This window comes from Zasmidium cellare (assembly GCF_010093935.1).
Source record: "Zasmidium cellare ATCC 36951 unplaced genomic scaffold M409scaffold_40, whole genome shotgun sequence".
NCBI lineage: Eukaryota > Fungi > Ascomycota > Dothideomycetes > Mycosphaerellales > Mycosphaerellaceae > Zasmidium > Zasmidium cellare.
The window spans coordinates 1-18,299 of NW_022986984.1; the positions used below are offsets into that span (position 1 = coordinate 1).

Consider the following 18,299-nt stretch of genomic DNA (forward strand, 5'->3'; position numbering starts at 1 on the left):
GAGGCTTTTACTAAAATATATATATCTTCTATACTATAGCTCCTACTAATCTTAGGACTTAGTAGATATAAAAGTATTTTAAATATTTTCCTAATTAGGTTATATTAAAGCTAATAAAGCTTTCTCTATAAAAGCCTAATTAATCTCTTTAATAAATAGAACACCTCTATATATTCTTGTTTTAATTACTAGCTTTCTAGATAGTAAGTTAAGTATAAACTTTAGTAGTTATACTCTAAACTACTTACTAAGTTAATTCTAATAAATATAAAAATAATCTATACTACTAGAATTTTTAAAGTAGTTAAACTACTAATTTAAACTTATAACTTATTAAGCTAAAACTACTCTATAAAGTTTATATAAGTATTAAATATAGTAGAAGTAACTAAATTAATAAATAATAGTAGAAACTAACCTAGTAATAATTATATTAGTTAGTTTTAGGAAGTAGGAGAACTAAGGTAAGATAAGCTCTCCTTAGTTATATAACTCTTAGTATTAATACCTTAGGTATCTATCTTAGCCTACCTATCTAGACTATTCTGTTCAATATAGACTACTATATCTTGAGTCCCGAAACACGGCCTAATACGCCCGCAGTGCTCTAAGTGATCTGCGAATGAACAGCACTATATACCTGAGCTAACGAGATTTGTATCTATAAAGACGATTTACAAGACAAGTCGCAAGAGCGGGTGCAGCGGGTCATCGGCATGGCCGAGCTGTGTAGCAGAGCAACTTCTATCTCCAACTACCTAGATGGAACTGGATGGTAGGGACGCCATGTGCTTTCGTCATGTTGCTGACTGTCGACATACGAGCGTAGTTTCTTGCAATTATAACGACCGCCGTCATGGGTCTTTGCTCACTGAAGTTGGCAATGCGTACCCCCTATTTCCTACTTCGCCAGCACTGTGTATACTCGTTCCGGATTCGAGACCTGTTTCCCATGAGCCATTCTCGACGAGGGATAACTGTCCCCTCGGGCCTCTCGATCCTGTGCTCGGAGAGCGCGTGACTGTGCACGAGTCTTGGCCGAGAATAATTCATTCGGGGCGTTCGGCGGCGGCTAAGTGCACGCTTTGAGCTGCTTTCGATCCGCTGTGGTCTGCGCATGAAACGGCACCAGGTAATGGTCACCCATAACGCCTTAGACACAAGAGCTCAACCAATGCGGGAAATCTAAACAAGGATATCCCGTCAAATCACTCACAACACTTCTTCCTAAAATCTTCTCTCTCGTACATCTTGCTCATGCTCAATACTGGCGACCTTCGTTTACTGAGGTAGTACCTGCTACCTTCACTGCTCCTGAGCCCACCTCAGATGTTGCCACAGCGGCTGGACCACATTGGTCGTGTATTGCACTGCGAGATGGTTTGAATGGGACAATCCTTGTTCCGATATGCCGTTTCGTTGTAGGCAGTATGATACAGCATCACGATAGCTCGTCGTAGTCGATTTCTGGATCTCTCGTAGCAGATCTTCGCTATCTATGCTCCTGACCTCGGCTTCACCATCCCACAACTTGTATTCATTAACGCTGGCGACTGTGTGCGCATAAACAGGTTGAGCAAGTGCCAGCTCAGCGAGTACGATGCCCAATTGATGGTGTAGTCCGCCGTCTGTGGTCTTGGAACAAGTGCAGCCCATATGCCCGGGGCTGGGTTGATAAGCCAGGACTCGGACCCCGGTCGTAAAACTGACGAATCGAATGGAACAGGTACAGAGGCCATCGATCCAACGAGAACCCCAGACAAGTGTGGTCCAACTCGCGATACACAGCGCCGCTCTAGCGCATTCAAGTGAAGTCTGATCTCGGTAGTCTGCATGCTCCTTTTTCGGCCTGCTCAGTATGCACCAGAAGATTGACTTCAATGATTCGCCCAATGCTCCATTCGAAGCGCAAATACGGCGCTGACGGAGCTGTGCTGACATGCGTTCAGCCAAGGCGACGTGATCATCCAGTTCCAAGTGGAAGAGCACATCTATCCGATATCCAGCTTCATCGCTCTGAAAGGCGGGGACAGAGAAGAAGCTAATTCGTAGCTTCTCGACCGCGTCAAACTTCAGTTCATCTGGCTTAACCATATCTGGCATTAGCAAGGCCCACGTCTGGCTTGCGCCTAATTCATCGTATGCTACTTGCAAGGCGCCACGTAGTCGAATTGTCCTTGCTTGTACTCGCAGTGCTCGAAGGACGTCTTTCCGAGAGGGTGTGATTTCGTATTCAGAGCTTCCGCGGGTCCGATGATAAGAAACCCTGGATTGATGTTCCATAGAGTTTACGAAATGACTCAACCGGTCCATGTTGACATCGAGCAGCTTCTCCCGCCACAGCGCTACCGCCACCCGATGGAACAGCCTTGTCGTAGCCTGGTTGTGGACCATAGGTGTGGTAGAGGTCTTTACGGGCCATTTCTGCTCTTGGTGTTTCAGAAGGGCCTGCCATGTCGCCTCATCTGCTTTGTTTCTCAGGATCTTCGCGCCATATAGCAGTTTTTTCACTTGTTCAATCTCTACCACAACGCATCTTTGGATGATTCTAATCTCTTGCGAAGTCGTTTCGCCGAACAGAGATTCCAGAGAGCCATTAGAGACTTCGGGGGTGGGTTCATACGTCTCTTTCCAACATGCCAGACGGCTCTCCAAAACTCGTAAACGGCTGTAATGACATTGTAATGCAGTCAAGCACCATATGGCGGTATCGCAAGCCGTCATTGTCCTCTCGATAGTACTGACAATGAAGCCAAGGAGGCCAGCGACTAAGCCGACTGCTCCACCGACTGAAAATGGATCAGGCATCGAGCTGTACTGTAGTGATATGCCCAGGCAAACTCCATGCCCAATGTCATTGAAAGCGCCTGATCAGCTGAGCCGTGCCTTAAATGATGACAATGATAATGCCTTCTCAGCAGCGTGCGGGTCACGTGTCGGCATTTGGTGCGGGGTCACGACCTACACTTGTCAGCTTTGCGAGGCGCGGACATGAACTTCACTCCATCTGTTCTCCTGACCAAAATGGAGTGATTCGACCATGTCACCAACCACTCTTATGCTGGACCAAGTAGAGGGCCTCGCTACACGACTGGATTTAATCCTTAGCTCGCAACGTCAAAGATTATCCGAATTCGGGCTCACACTAAGATTCAAAAACATTGCTTTGAAATCTAAATTCTGGTCACCAAAAGTGAGCACTGCCGGTAGTCGAACCCATTTATCATTAGGTGGCTACCGTGACGTCCTCCCAGACCTAGTTCAGCAGGTGAACGGCCAATTGACCGGCCTCGAGACTGCCTTGACGGAGAATCCATCGATACCGGAGCAGCGAAGTGTGTAAGTTGTCTCGTTGTCTGGCGCAAGGACGCACAAATGAATTCTTTGGTACTTATGCTAACATTATTCGAGCGCGATAACCTTTTTCGAAGCTTTCGAAGACACGGCTAGTTGCATCACTGAATTACTGGATTCAGTTGCGGAAGCTGCGAGCTCAGAGATACCACACCACGCTCATCGAAGAACGCGCTTGACTCCGGTCAATACGATGGCGGAGCCTCTCAGTGCACCTTTTGTAATGTTGGATTTGACCCTTGCCACTATAGCAGCCGCTGCCAAACTTCGCGACCTGCTCAAGAGCTTCCATTCATACCGACTTCACAACCTCTTGCAGGAGCTCGACACTTTGAACGGAGCTCTAGGCTCGCTCAGAGACACTATCGAAGCCACATCTGATACAGATTTCTCTGCCCTAAACATACCTCTGCAAAGATGTGGTGAGGCATGCTTGAATTTCGAAGAAGAGGTGCTACTATGCTTGGCGCGCACTGGCGATAATCGCACAAGCTTCCGGGACTGGGTAAAGATAAAGTACATGGGAGAGGATATCGATAGCTTCAAGGAGCTGCTTGCGAGTTACAGACTCACCATCAGTATTGCCATTACAGATGCAAAGCTGTGAGTTCCCCGCAACTCCGCCCAATCAGTTCCAGATGCTGACAGGTTCTGAACTGCCCAGAAGAAGAAATTCTGCCCCGGCCGAGAATATTGCAAGTTTCAATGACCTTATTGTTACCGCCAAAGCCAATCTTGAACGTCGCCTCAAGAACATAGACGAGAGGCTCGAAGTCGCGCTCACAATGGATGTTGCTGCAACCGAAAGGACCGCTCGAGAAGCGCAATTGATCAAGGAGGAACGTCTGAGTACTGAGAAGTGTTTGCAAATCTCTGCCGAGGTTTCAGACCACATAGCCCAGATCCAATTGGCGACCAACAATTGTAGTGCTCAAGAAACGTCAGTTAGCACGAACGAGCTACCCGAGCAAATTATGAGGGAAGGTCTGCAGGAGTGCAGAGACACCCTAGCGCGCACAGCTAGTAGACTGGAAGAGCACGAGAAACAACTTTTCGCTCGTTTATTGGACGAGCCAAGGACTATGATACCATCGGAAGAAGATCGTGTGAACCTTGCGAGAATGCGGGATGACTGGGAAGCGATCCGTCGGAGCATGGATATCTGTTCTTTCGCCGTTGAACATGCGCATCACAATTGCAACACCAACAACATGTGGGCTACAGACGACGCTATCCAAATCATGGTATGTACCGGCGCAAAGACGATACATGGCGTCAATCGCGGTGGTTGGCGTACAAGACAAATCGGAGGCTACGTCGATCAAGACGTACTTGAGGGAATCTTCAAGGCTCTGAGCAGCATGGCGCCCTCGCTGCCTGTTGAAGGCGCCACTTAAATAAGCAGTACCCCATGTGTCAGCTGCGGATTCAGCGAGTGAGATGGATGCGGATTACAAGGTGCCAGAAGGCGCTCAAGAGTAAGTAAAGTTTTGAAGGGTACGAGTTATATGATGTTCGCCTCATGCAGGCAGATAAATCGTCGCTGGATAGAGGTAGCAGGTGATGGGTTCGCCAACGCCTGCCTGGCAATAATATCACTTCCACTTCAAAGGCTTCAGGGTATTTTGCTCCCGGGAAGATTGTAGATCGGGATCCAGAGGGCGATGACTTTCCATTGCTGCATGGGCGTTTATGGCACGATATATCTACGCTAATAGTCTCGAGCATTCAGCACCGTAGCCCGCCTTGGCATGAAGTCTACTTTGCGGTAGGCAAGCCGGCTGCTCGCTCTTCCATTCCTTATGCCTCGAAAAGCGACTTCCTCGTCGTCATTTTCGGTTTAATCTCTGAAACGAGTCTACGTGACTCATTCAAGATTATCCTCATTTTTGGCACCTGGTCCTGTGGCCGCTGGGCTTGCCTATTGTCACAGGGCACCGTGTCGCCAGTATTGCACTGACGCTGGCTGATGCGAACTCTTTTTTGCTCTGTCTTCGCTTTTTTCATCAGATCGACTTGCTTTTGCCGGTCGCTGGAGAAGATTGTGTGATGTGGTGAAGCAATTTCGAGGTGGGTGTGTGACGAGGCAGGTGTCGGCGAGGCGGAGAAGCTGCCCGCTCTGAATTTCGTCCATCGGTGCGCCGTCGCGATTTTGAGGTTTTGCGACTGCTCACGCTTGTTATCAGACTCGACGGCTCAGTTGAAGAAGTTTGCGCTCCATGTCACCTTAAAAAGAACACCTCATGCGAAAGACGGCGACCTCCTTGTGATATCCTCATTTTGAGCATCATTTCTATACAAGCTTTTGTTACAAGTTGAGCGGAGCGGCTCTGGTCGCGGAGGACGTCTATCTCTATTCTACAGGTTTCATCTATTTCGGCTTCGTCTTGCCAATGTTCCACCCCCAACTCCTCAATGTCTTTACCACCTTGGGCGTGACGGCCAGTGTGACGGGTATGCGAATGAAGAGGAGCGACTTGTGCACGCCGTACGCGAGAAGTAGCTGAGTCCAGATACCTGCATCCTCATGTCAGTCAGAGTCCAACATCATGTGTCAAGATATACTCACTAGCATCCTCATGCTTCTTCGCGTCCTCCATCACAGCCTCGCCTCCTTCTCTTGCGGCATCCTCAGCGGCTGCGATGGCCTCTTTCTGCTCTCTCCTCTCTTTCAAGCTAGGCACTGCCTTCTCCACGACACCCCAAACGCTGTCGATGATGGTGTGCTCGATCTCTGCTATCCGCTCCGTGCCAAACCACCTCACTGCCAAGAAGCAGAAGGGAAAGTCAAGCACAGACAAGCCCAGGTATATTCCCACCACGATCCACCCGTATTTCCTCGACATCTCCTTCATGCGCTCTGACAGCGACAGACTCTTTTTGCTTGCAAGCTCATCTCCAGCTGTTTGAGTGCTGCTGTGCCGAGTCTGCCGGCTGTTCCGGAGAGGAGACTTTCGCCATAGTCGTGAGAGTTGCGAGCGATTCGAGATGCGCAGGTTTGAAGTGGTGAACCCTCGCCGTAGAGGAGTTGTTTTGGTAGAAAGTTTAGGGAGTTGACCGGCGAAATTTCGCCTCAGCGACGTCGCGAGGAAGCCCTCATGAACAACGGGTTGGCGGAGGAGTTGCAGGACGCGTGAATTCGTCAGCATGGCAGCTCGCGCTTCCCGCAGGTACGGTCGGATAGGATACGTAGGAGATGGCGATGGGAGTCTCGGTCATCTCGCTGTGCTTGCTCGAGTGACGGTTGAAAGAGACGCGGGAACAGCCGATCGGCCCGTAGATCTGCCCGTGAAGCCAGGGCTGGCCGGGTCAGAGCGAGCTTCGAGAATGCGGCTCTTTACTGGGGACATGGGACCTTCGTTGCTGGCATCATTACGTGCTCGACGGTGTCGTCGATGACCGACCCCGACGACAACAACCATGAGCGCCGCGTGATGCAGTGTGGTCACCAGGACCGTCTTCATTACGATGTTATTTCGGCGTCGAATACGTCGGTCCGTCATTCTCCCGAGCGCGGACATCTAACTTTTGAGGCGGAGGGCTAGTCTCGATTCCCGCCGTGAGGATGAACCTTATTGCGCAAAGGAGTGCTATGGCGTTCTGGTGGATGCCCAAGTCTCGTCCGTTCGGCTCTTCGTCTTGTCGAAAAGTGTGGGAATGACGTGGTGGCAAACAGAGTGGGTGAGATGAGAAAGATGGACTAAATGCTTATGGTTTGATGATTGTCGCTGCGTGGCGGCAGGCTTGACGAACGGGAGGACAGGAAGAGCCTCAGATCTACAATACCACACCAGATACCACACCCCCGGCCTACTTTACATCACTTTCCGCCAATGTGAGTGGTCGACAGGATCGTAGCAGAGCCTAACTTCCCTATCGTCCTATCTGCCGGTTGTCGAAGGCGTCTTTAGCGCTGGAGGTGACTGCCCAAGCAAAGGGGCGATCTCAACATCTTCCACCTCTACACCGTCCCAATTTGATCGCGACAGCGAATCCAACACCCTTGGCACCCACAGATACTGCTTTGCCATTGCTGTGGTGCGCCCATGCCCTCACCGTGAGCCGATCAGTATACCAGGATCCAGCATCGGCGCGAAAGGCAACCGCCACCGGGAGCGCGAGTGGGTGACAAACGTGCAGCGCTGACCGCACGACGTGAGACAAGTTGGACAGCAAACAACTTCCTAATCCTGCAGCCTCGTGGTTGTTTTTCGCCGTCGTCGACGTCTCCACCGGCTGTGGGCCGGGCGACACCGCAGCGAGGCAACTGTGCCGGCGCCGCTACACCTGACTGACCATCGGCTGCGCCAGGAAAACGCAGTGATTTGGCCGGCGGAGCAGCAAGGCGTGAGGTGGGACTCGGGGGCCAGCTGCGATGCGAAACGACGTGCAGATTTGAGGCTAAACTCTATAAACGGGCGTGACGGCCTGCCATGTGCTGCTGGGCGAGAGGGATCATGGGAGGTGGGGCGTCGAGAGCGTTGCGTCGCCGGATTTGCAGGCCTGATCTCGAACTCTGTTGGGCCACCTCGGCAGCGGCGCAGGGCAGCGCGCGAGTGAGTGAGTGAATGTGCAGCAGATAGCACGCTGGCCAGGAAGGTTTGGATTTACGCGCGATACAGGCCCACCCCTCTCGGCGGGCAATTGAGTTCAGACGTAACACCATGAGCGGTGCACGCGCGCTCGACATCCTGGCCACCTCTGCCACGACCACCACCTCCCACGCCGCCATCGAAACGCTGCCGGTGGAGATCAAGCTCGGCGACGTCGCCATTACTTCGCCCTTGCTTTGAAGGTTACGTGGAGACTACTTCTAGCGTCGCTGCAGCCCGAAACGGCTCGCTTCAGTCATATCCTGTGCCTGCGCTGCTGCTGCTGCTGCCGCCGCGAGGCTGACGTTGCCCCAGGCCCAGGGGACTGCCGAGCTGCTGCTGCTGCTGCTGGGAGGCATTCGACGCAACTCGGACGAGACGAGGCGTACCAGCGACACTAGCCCGTCGCCTGCGGAACATCTTTTATAAAAAACCCACTGTGCCCGCTGCTGTGCGGCCAGCCTGCTAGGGTAAGCCCACTCTCTGCATCACTGCATCCACCACCACGTGTGTGACAACCTGATCATCTTCTCAATCAATCAATCAAATCATCCTGCCCCATCCCGGCCCCTCGTGTCCCTCTGGCAGAACTGTTGCGTGCGACCTCGCCGCCATGCATATAGAACCGCCCTTCGCCGTGCCCTTCTCGACCTACCCAAGTCCCCCATCATTGTCCGCATCCGAAGCCTCATACCAACTCTCCGACGACGACACCTTCCCAATGGATGCCAACACCAACGTCAATGTCGATGGCATTGGCGTCCTCAACTACCAGCGAGCTATCGATATCGCCCGTAACACTGAGGGCGACCTGGATCCGACGGTCTCAGCATATCTCGAAACGGCCTTGTCAGACATCTGGGGGCGCATCAACATGGAGCCTGAGAACTACATCATGTCCAAGGACGAGTTCGCCGTGTTCAACTTCTACCGTTTCCGGTTCGAAGAAAACGGAGTCGCTGAAGCGGCTGTTGCTCGTTACTGGGCTCATACCTTCGAGGCCCCTACTGCGTCTTCCTAATGCTGGTGGGTGCCCGTGATGCCTGGCCCATTCACTTCCGCTTCGATCCCGTGGCTCTTTCCGATCACGCCTCTCCCGTCGCATCCATTACCGCTGCAGGCATCGACGTTGAACGCAAAGGCTAACGCACCTTCTGGCATAGGTCTGACGCCTGAGTGCATTTCACGGGCCTGACATCCTTGCCACAAGCCGACGATGCCTCGCCACGCTGATCCAATCCGGTCCGATGTACGGCTCAAAACCAACCACGCCGAGGACAAGAAAACGCCGCCTCCTGTGGATTCACCTACACCACTAGCTTGCGGGGACCCAGTGGACCTGCGGCACGCCACGTTTCCAATAATCGGCTCCATCCGACCCCAGCGGCATGGGCTGTGGTCAGCACTTCTCGCTATCTCGCTATTGCTTTTCTTCTCGACGGGGAACATCATTCCATGTTCGGCTCAAGTGCTCGACTCGGCCGCGAGCTCTCTCCACTTTGTGCAACACTTCGCTCGGGCCGGGACACAGGCGGTTTTGGAGGTCTTCCAAGTCTACCCGCCTGTGCTGACGGTAACCCCTGAAGGGGTGCTCGAGATAACCGACGGATCCTCCAACGCCAGCGTCGAGGTCATTCCCAGCCGCAAGCCCACGTGTCAGGAGACTCTTGTTGTTCATTCTTTCCGCTCGTACAATGCACCTTATGCTGTGCCCTATAACCAACCATCGTGCTCTTTCAACCGAGTGACCTGGAACTTGACGGTCACTGCCGCTGGAAGGCAGTATGATCGGCTGGGATCCGTGTCATTTGGCGACATTGAGCTGTTTCGCACGTCAACGGCCGAGCCGACTCAGAATGGCATCGAATGGACCTACTTGAAGGTATGACAATACCAAAGAGCGAGGTGAATACAAGGACTAATGAATGTGAAGGACATGACAAACTTTCTGCCCCTTTTCAAGACCGACCAAACCCTCATCTTCGACCTGAACAACATCGTGGACGAAACATACACCGCCCCTTTCAACGTCACTCTTTCAGCATCATTCTTCACCGCAGAGGACTCGATCGCACCAGCCGACCTAATTGTTCCTGTCTCGAAACGCCAAGGTGATGCTGGACAGCCCAGCTACTTTACAGTGCCTCAAGAAACTGCGACAAACGAGTTGACAATTCCTCGAAACGTCAAGAAAGCAGTTTTCACAGTCGCTGCAACTGGTCAGGCTCAAGAAGAGGTACGAAACACATTGCAATTGCATATCGAGGATGTTTCTGATCTCAGGGATAGTTTTGGTGGAGCAACGTGTTGCAATCCGAGATTGACACTTTCCCTTCATACGGCACCTTGTATGGCTACTCGCCGTTTCGCGAGGTGCAGCTTTACATTGACGGCATGTTAGCTGGTGTTGCTTGGCCGTTTCCAATCATCTTCACAGGTGGTATCGTTCCTGGACTTTGGAGGCCGATCGTCGGAATCGATGCTTTCGACTTGAAAGAAGATGAGATCGACATTACACCTTGGCTGCCACGGCTATGCGATGGGCAGGCACACAACTTCACTATTCGAGTCTCTGGACTGAATGACAATGGGGGGAACGGCACGGCAACACTTTCCGAGACAACGACCGACGACTGGTGGGTTGCGGGCAAGGTCTTCATTTGGCTCGACAAAGCTGGCCATGTCACTACTGGCGATGGACCTACCAGTGTCACCCCTGATCCTACATTTCAGGTCTCCTCTCAAGTCATTCAATCGTCGAATGGAACCAACGAGACTCTGCTGTACCAAGTGCACGCCCAGAGAAGCATCTCCTTCCGTTCGACCATCCAGCTTTCTCAGGGGAAACAAACAGCGTCATGGGCCCAGGACCTCACCTTCTCGAACGTAGCGAACTATACAGACGAGGGAAACATACAGACCAACACTCAGCATACAGATGGCTACGATGTATCCTCCAGTGGATACGCCAGACAATACAGCTACCCATTATACGCCTACAGTACATCAGCAATGGTGGCAGACAACGTGACCTACACAGCGGTCGTGAACAGAGGAAAGGACGTGCAAACACTAGGACAACCAGTCTTCCCAACAGGCCTGGAATCCTTCTCAAACGTCGAGGCCGTCCACCCAGCATACAGATCCTTCCAAGGAGCATCCCTTTCGACAACACAAAACGGCTCAGCATACTACACCGCCAACCAAACCGCCAAGACCTCCTACACCTACGGCACAACCACACAAGACATGACTTTCTCCGGCGTCAAAGCACAAGCAAACCCCTCTCGCTACGGCGGCTTCCCTCGAATCACGCAGTCAGAAGAGCTGTTTCACCGTCACGCAAAGGCCGTCAATGGCACCGTCGTCGAAGACGAGGAAACTCTCGTGGACACCGACGTGGATCACTTCCACGGCGTGCCAGGGAGCGGTCGCGGTGCTCTCCTTTCGGGCTTCCCTGGCAGAGGAGGTCACGAGGGTGCGTTTGGGGGCCGTGGAAAGTTTGCCTAAGGAAAACGTTATCCGTCGGGCGATGTTCGGCTTCTTGCGATCCAGCATTCAGCCGCCAAGGTGATGTGAGGCTATTTCTTCCACGCAGGAAAAGAATGAGCAGGCCAACAGAACTTTCTATACGACAGAGACGATTTTCGCGCTTTGCTCTACGCGGGGTTCATTCATTTGGAGGAGAACATCGCACTCGTTTTCGTAACTACTTTGGTCGCTAGATATAGAGCGTCTATGCCATGATCCAGGATACAACTGCCCAGTCAGCGGCAATAGCTTGAAGACTCACTCCCCTCATTCTCCGATCTCCCCCTATCTCACTTACATTTAGCCACGAAAAAGACCCTCATCGGCGACTTCTTCAACGCCAAGCCAAGCCGTCCAACTTGACTTCTAAACTTCCACGCTACTCCGCTAGCGCCTTGCGGCTGAAGAAGAAAGACAAAGAGAGAGAAAAACAGACTTTTCTTGGTCCCCGTCGTTGCCACATGCACCGGTCGCGCGTGCGTGCGTGTGGAAGTGGGTAAACCCAATCCTCCACAGTCTCATCAACTCTGCTATCTTGAATCATTCGCACTGACGAAGCTCGAACTACATGACACACGTTTTCGCCATCGGAGGAGGAGCTGCTTTGAGAGATGCGTCCGTATAACGCGTTTGCGTGCATGCATGCATTCTCTCAAGCGCCTTTGGCTCTCCTCCCATGTGGCTTTCTCCTGCAAGGCGTCTATGAGGCGTCGGCTTGGCGCGGCAGGTTTTGTTCCGGATATCGTGGTGCTTGGGATCGGAAAAAACGTTGCTTGCTAACGATGATGAGAAGGTGTGGTGATGGTGGTGGACTTTGGGGGGTTTCCGGAGCCGAAATCTGCGGGCCTGTTGGGAGAGGCGCGCCGGCCGAGATATTTCCTGGGTCATTCATCGTCCGGGAATTTGTTTGGGCGGTTTCCTCGGATTGTGCTGGCGGACGGGACTCGGGATGGAGCGGGTTTCTCGTTGATGGGATGGCGGGTTTTGTCGTTGACACTGGTGAGAGAAGCTCGTCCTACTCACATCCGCAGAAGTGGCCGGTTGTCTTCGTGAGGATCTAGAGCAGATCGGCAGCAAGGACTACACCCCCACAGAATGGCCCCAGTGTTTGCTCCATGGGTATCTGCAGAAGACGACGTCGAGCATCACGATGATACCACTCCTACTGTGAGGTGAGCTCGAGCTGTGGTCCCGCTGCACAGCTATTCAAATCACACAGGTTTCACAACAGCAGCGGCTTTGTGCGGTTGTTCGCTTGCACTGGTACACCAAAAGCGAATCGGGAGACTTCCCTAGTAGCAGGTTCCTGCACGCACTTGTCTGGGACGTTTGCGTTGCAGAAGGCGGTGGCTTGCCTGTGCTGTGGAACTGTGATTGATGCACAACGCGGCAGTCACGACTTCCAAGGGAGGATGAGTTGACACTGCATCGCCGTGTCAGCATGTCTCAGAGACACCTCATACTCGAAGAACATCCAGAGTGCACAACCTTTCGGACACCTTACTGTGTGTGGAAAAAGCTCAATCACGAGTAACGTTCTGTAGCAGGACCTGCGTTGCGCAACGACAAGTGAGCGTCCTCGAGAACCCTCAAGCATCAGGTGTCGAACACAGACAGGCACACCCATGACATCACACGAGGACTGACATGATGTCGTTATCAAACATCTGTGGAGGAGCGGGCCTTCGATGGATCTACGGCACATCTTTGCCGTTTCTCTCCCAAAGCGTCGGGACTCTGACTCGCGGACTGCAGGTCGTTGCAGCGAGGCGAGCCCGCCGTTGTTATTCCCGTGCATCAAACAGCCTTCTTCTGGCGTGACGGCAACCGAAAGAGAACAGGCATGCATCCCGACAAGCGCCGGCGACAAGGGCTCGCGGGTGCGGATGCGGTGTCGTCTAGAGCGCTCCAATCAGGACATGTAACGACCTTGTCGGGCCATGTACTGCTCGTCTCGGTGCGAGTGAGGTAAGCGACCTCGAGGGTAGGCCTGGTTTGCCCTTTGCTTGACTTCACATGATCAGCTTCACACGCCGCGGTACCTAGCAAGCCAATGACCCGACCTCCTTGGCGGCGTCCATGGCTATGCTGTGAAAGCTGTGAAGCATACATTGCTTCAAGATTGACTCGCTCTCGATGTGGTCTAGAATTCGACATGCTCTGCAACGAACGACATTCGGTGAACATGCCAGACTTGGCACTGTTCCCGGCCACTTCATCCCTGAAGAAACGGACACCCTGGGGAACTACCAACTTTGAACTGACATGTCCCATGAAACAGAACGCAACAGATTGGATTGAAACACGATCAACCACGCGAACGGAAACGGGATTCGTCATGAAACCAAAACCACGTTTTGGAAGGATAACTCGTCAACGGTAAAGTCTTTCGCGAGTTAGGGCTTCTCCTTCGTTGACCCAGAGCTGCCGTTGCATGCGTCTGGAAGGTGATCTTCGATGACAATACTAGCCTTGTGTCCCATGAGTAGAGCCCCAAACAGGCCTTCCGGACAATGAGCTTCACTGAGCCTGGCATGGCCGAACCCATCTCACGAGACACGATATTTGCAATCACGATCGAGAAGTCGCATCTTGCAGAAGCTCTAATGAAGTGTCGATGCTTTCTATGAAGTCTGCTATTGTAGGCATCTTCCTAGGTTTGTGCAGACACGTGTGAGCACTTCATTTAGCTTGACTTCGGTAGACGCTCGACGGCAACCCTGGGAGATTGTCAGAAAGCAGTCGAAATTACAAATCTTCAAGGCAAACGACCTTGGCCGAGGCAAACTTCATATCCATCAGTGGCAGGTCTGGCACACGGCTTCTTAAACAACGGACTTGCCCTCACGCTGTGTATGGCCAGACATTGCTTTCAACATGGAGTGTACACAGACCTTTCCTCGGCAGATGATATCGGCAATTCGGAGACTTCGAATTGGAACATATTGACCTCGCTTATCCAAACAAGGAGCGCATTTGTCGATGAGAGAACCCGGCCCTCGTCGTGTCTGCGTTTCACGCCATGTCGCCTCTTGAGAATGTACCGCTTCTCGCTCAGAATGCGAGGCACGCCATGGATATGAGCAGCTGCTTCCGCTCTTGCACAAAGGCCATGCAGAGGAGAACTTTGCTTCTTATATGCAGCAGATGTCGCTGAACTTGCATCTGCTGCACAGTGTGATTGAGAAAGTCATAAAGACCCCGAAGATATGCAGCTAGCCATACAGTACGAGCATCGTTGTTGTCATCAGGACCTCGACAAATTTGACGATGCCACGGCACGCTTCGTCCCTGCTGCTGATGATGGTCAGCTTTCCAATCATGCCATATCAAAGCGTGTTTGATGAGCATTTTGCTCGAGACTTCTCGGCGGTGCCGCCTCCCACTCGAGGGTCCTGCGTCGTCCCTCGCTCGGCGTGTATGGACTGTTAGCGATGAAGGTCAATGCTCATGATAGCGTGCATTGTGGTGAGTTGGGCAGCAAAGGGACATGCCCTGATGTCGGTACCTGCGTTGATCAAGGTTTGAGTGGTCGTTGGAGAGCCGCTGACGTTGAAATAGAGTTTGATCTACTCGGCTCCATGGGTTCCTTTGTACTCTCGGCAACAGGAATGACCAACATCCGAGCCCTCAACGGTAGCCCGTTGGCCCTTGGTTTGGTGCTAGTCCCAAGGCTTGCCCCTTCGTCGACCTTTCTCCTCTGTACAAGACTTACCATTCAGCCACGAAATGGTAGTGGGAGCCCGATGAGAGCCCGACCAGGTACTAGACGATTGCCAAAGACGATTGGCGACGTTTCTGCCGTGATTGAGACTCTCACTGCGTCAAGTAAACTACGCGAGAAACTCTATGCTGAGCTGCCCGATTGTCACACCACTCGCGAGAGCAATGACATCGAACCGACCTGCACAGAAGAACCTTGACGTCCATATTGAGCGATGTCGACGATGCAGCAGTAGGTGTCCTGAGTCGTGCAAGGAGGGTCTATTCTTGGCTCTATTGGTGCAGCACTTTATGCAAACTGTTGACTGCACCGCGCTTGTGCTTGATGGCGTCTATAGGAATTCGCTGATCTGTATGCTGACGCCACAGGGTGAGGTGAGCTCAAAGAAGCAGGCATAAGGGTCTATGTGCGCTGCAGCCATGTCGAGAATAGACACATGAGGGGCGCTTCCGTTCGAAACCAGTTTTGCTTCGCTTACATCGGCACGAGAATACACGGAAGCACCGCCAATCTCTTATATGCAGGATCCAGACGACCGAAAGGGGTAAATGCGAGACTGCAGCAGCACAACTTCCAAATCGAAAGATCCAACACAAGGTTGACGCCCAAAAGGTTGCATCCTGAAACCAGTCTGGCGGTTGCAGGGCTCTGTAACAGGAGGAAGATTGGCAGCTGCGTCTTCTTCTAGACCCTCTTCTTACCAGTTGGACGTAACCTCTCTCCTGCGCCGTCTGTGCCACACCGGTTGCCAAACGAGCATTCGAGCTATATACTGGAGTGGAGTTCGCTCCACCACTTCTTGCCGTCATGACTTCGAAGATGCAGCAGTACAAGCGAGACAAGCTGTACCTGCCTACGGCCAACTCGAATCCGGAACGGCGGCCAGATGCGGGAGATTATCAGAACTACAAGAAGGAGTCTGCTTTTAGGCGGCTGGTGAGCGGAGCGCTGCGAAGTCCTGCCGAGAGACAGAGGAGGCAGCCGAGTTCGAGTGAATATGAGAGCAAGCGGCAGACTGTTGCTGGGTGAGTGTCAACCTTAAGATTGAGTCTGAAAGCGTCATTTCGCTAACTGGTCTGCTCGAAGCCCACCAGAACCCAAATCACCCCCTATCCCAGACGAAGACAGAGACCGCAGACGACGCTCTCATCGCAAGTCAACCTACAGCGAAGCGCCTGCCCGTCAAGCGCCCAGAGACGACTATGACTATCGCCGTCCTGATGAGCGTCGCTATAGCAAGCAGTCTATCATGCGCCCCGAATTGAAGCCTTTGTCTTCGAATCCGATTTCGAGTGTCGATGTCAGAGAATACAGGCCTGTCGAGCCCAAGGCTCACAATAGGGCTACCATCGATGCTCGACGACCATACACGACTGAGAGATTGTCGAGAACTTCGCGGAGGGGTGAGCGATACTGATGACATCTCAAATAAAGCCTGATGATTCGTCTCGCCAGCCTGGAGTATTTTGTGTACTTAGGACGTCGGCTTATGCATTTAACCTCAAGAGCATGACGGCTTTATGGTCCATACGAAACCCCTGCGCGAACTGCGACAGCGGAAATCGACATTGGAACCGTATCCCGAGCTGGATAGGTTTCTCAGAGACGAATGCTTCGCCCAACGGTGCATGTCGACTGCGTAACATATGCATCTTCATGGCCTTTCCCCATTGCCGTGGGCCTTATCAATGCTAAGAATCTCGAGCCACCACTTATCCTGACCTTCTGGCTTTGCCGAGCCGACATCCGAAGCACCAGAACACACCGGCTAGATTATAGTGCGGAGATCGGGCGAAGAGAGAGACCTTGTACAAAATGCTTTCAATGCTTGCAACGCATGTATAGTAATGTACACTACGAAAATTGCTGAAAGGTTTTGATACAGGCGCCGCATCACCATGCATTGCCACGGCTTTCTTGCTCTAAGGCACGTTACACAGCGCTGACAGCCAAGAATCTGACACTGCGTTTCATTCACTCACATTGCCACCTTTCCCCAGATTCCCCACACCCCACATTTTCACATGTCATTCTTATGGTCGCTTCATCAACATGAAGCCTACAACGACCAGCCACCAAGTCCGATGGGATGTATTTTGCGGACACATCTCTACCTCTCCAAAGATCTCCTCTCTCCACCAGAACATCCGATGCCGAGCCGAGCAAGCACTAGCTAACCCCCCTGCCCACCGAGATTGCCGACCCACCCATATAAGTCACCAAAAGGAACGAAGCCAAATTCAACCTCACTTGCTCCTCTTCCTCGAAAATGGCCGCAAAAACTACGAGCATCCTCTACGTCCCGGGTGCCTGGCACAAGGCTTCGACGTTCAATCCAGTAGCAACCCTCCTTGAGGAAGCCGGCTACCGAGTCGACCTGATCGACCTTCCATCCGTTGGTCCGGCGAAACATCTCCCCAACTTCGACGCAGACGTCGAGGTCATTCGATCGCATATTCAGAAGGCTTGTGATGCGGGCCGTGAAATCGTCCTCATCGGCCACTCCTACGGTTCCATCCCCGCCAGCGAAGCAGCCAAAGGTCTTGATCTCTCATCTCGACAAAAGGAAGGCAAGGCCGGCGGCGTCAAACACCTCGTCTTCTGCTGTGCCTTCATCGTCGACGAGGGACATTCACTGATCGGCGCTTTTGGAGGGAGCCCATTGCCTTGGTTCAAGATTTCTGAGGATCAGTTGGAAGTCAACCCCGACACGCCGGAGAAGATTTTCTATAATGATGTGGCGGATAACACGACCGAAGAGATGATCAGGGCGTTGAGGCCGCAGAGTTATCAGGTTATGCATACACCTGTTACGTACGCGGCTTGGAAGGTATGTCTTTTCAAACCGTTCTCCCTGGCATAGGGGCGAGAATTGACGGGACGTTTTAGCACATCCCGAGCACATACATTTACACAACTCAGGATGCCGCCATTCCTCTGCAGATCCAGCAGATGATGGTTGAGACGGTTGCGAAGGGGTACCCTATCAACACGGACACGGTCGATGCCGGCCACAGTCCGTTTTTGAGCAAGCCGAAGGAGACGGCAGAGGCGATCAGAAGGGCTGCTGGAGAATACAGCTGAGCTTAAGGTGGTAA

At 52.4% G+C, this 18,299-nt stretch overlaps 7 protein-coding genes across 7 annotated transcripts; 5 read left to right on the forward strand and 2 right to left on the reverse strand.

Annotated features, from left to right (window-relative positions):
* Positions 1–1,305: 1,305 nt before the first annotated feature.
* On the reverse strand, positions 1,306–2,808 carry M409DRAFT_58919 (uncharacterized protein; the record flags this gene model as incomplete). Its single annotated transcript, XM_033814032.1, has 1 exon — positions 1,306–2,808. The coding sequence occupies one exon, from the start codon at positions 2,806–2,808 to the stop codon at positions 1,306–1,308; it is 1,503 nt and encodes a 500-aa protein (XP_033662402.1).
* A 739-nt stretch (positions 2,809–3,547) lies between these two features.
* Positions 3,548–4,751, forward strand: M409DRAFT_69640 (uncharacterized protein; the record flags this gene model as incomplete). Its single annotated transcript, XM_033818384.1, has 2 exons — positions 3,548–3,957; positions 4,019–4,751. The coding sequence occupies 2 exons, from the start codon at positions 3,548–3,550 to the stop codon at positions 4,749–4,751; spliced, it is 1,143 nt and encodes a 380-aa protein (XP_033662403.1).
* Positions 4,752–5,725: 974 nt separating this feature from the next.
* On the reverse strand, positions 5,726–6,503 carry M409DRAFT_58921 (uncharacterized protein; the record flags this gene model as incomplete). Its single annotated transcript, XM_033814033.1, has 2 exons — positions 5,726–5,871; positions 5,924–6,503. 2 exons carry the CDS (start codon positions 6,501–6,503, stop codon positions 5,726–5,728), a joined length of 726 nt encoding a protein of 241 aa, XP_033662404.1.
* A 2,056-nt stretch (positions 6,504–8,559) lies between these two features.
* M409DRAFT_27915 (uncharacterized protein) lies at positions 8,560–8,967 on the forward strand (the record flags this gene model as incomplete). Its single annotated transcript, XM_033808785.1, has 1 exon — positions 8,560–8,967. The coding sequence occupies one exon, from the start codon at positions 8,560–8,562 to the stop codon at positions 8,965–8,967; it is 408 nt and encodes a 135-aa protein (XP_033662405.1).
* A 195-nt stretch (positions 8,968–9,162) lies between these two features.
* M409DRAFT_27916 (uncharacterized protein) lies at positions 9,163–11,456 on the forward strand (the record flags this gene model as incomplete). Its single annotated transcript, XM_033808786.1, has 3 exons — positions 9,163–9,828; positions 9,880–10,182; positions 10,236–11,456. 3 exons carry the CDS (start codon positions 9,163–9,165, stop codon positions 11,454–11,456), a joined length of 2,190 nt encoding a protein of 729 aa, XP_033662406.1.
* A 4,552-nt stretch (positions 11,457–16,008) lies between these two features.
* Positions 16,009–16,618, forward strand: M409DRAFT_27917 (uncharacterized protein; the record flags this gene model as incomplete). The annotated part of the gene is made up of 2 exons (XM_033808787.1): positions 16,009–16,226; positions 16,288–16,618. The coding sequence occupies 2 exons, from the start codon at positions 16,009–16,011 to the stop codon at positions 16,616–16,618; spliced, it is 549 nt and encodes a 182-aa protein (XP_033662407.1).
* Positions 16,619–17,470: 852 nt separating this feature from the next.
* On the forward strand, positions 17,471–18,285 carry M409DRAFT_69642 (uncharacterized protein; the record flags this gene model as incomplete). Its single annotated transcript, XM_033818385.1, has 2 exons — positions 17,471–18,031; positions 18,091–18,285. The coding sequence occupies 2 exons, from the start codon at positions 17,471–17,473 to the stop codon at positions 18,283–18,285; spliced, it is 756 nt and encodes a 251-aa protein (XP_033662408.1).
* Between the last annotated feature and the right edge of the window lie 14 nt (positions 18,286–18,299).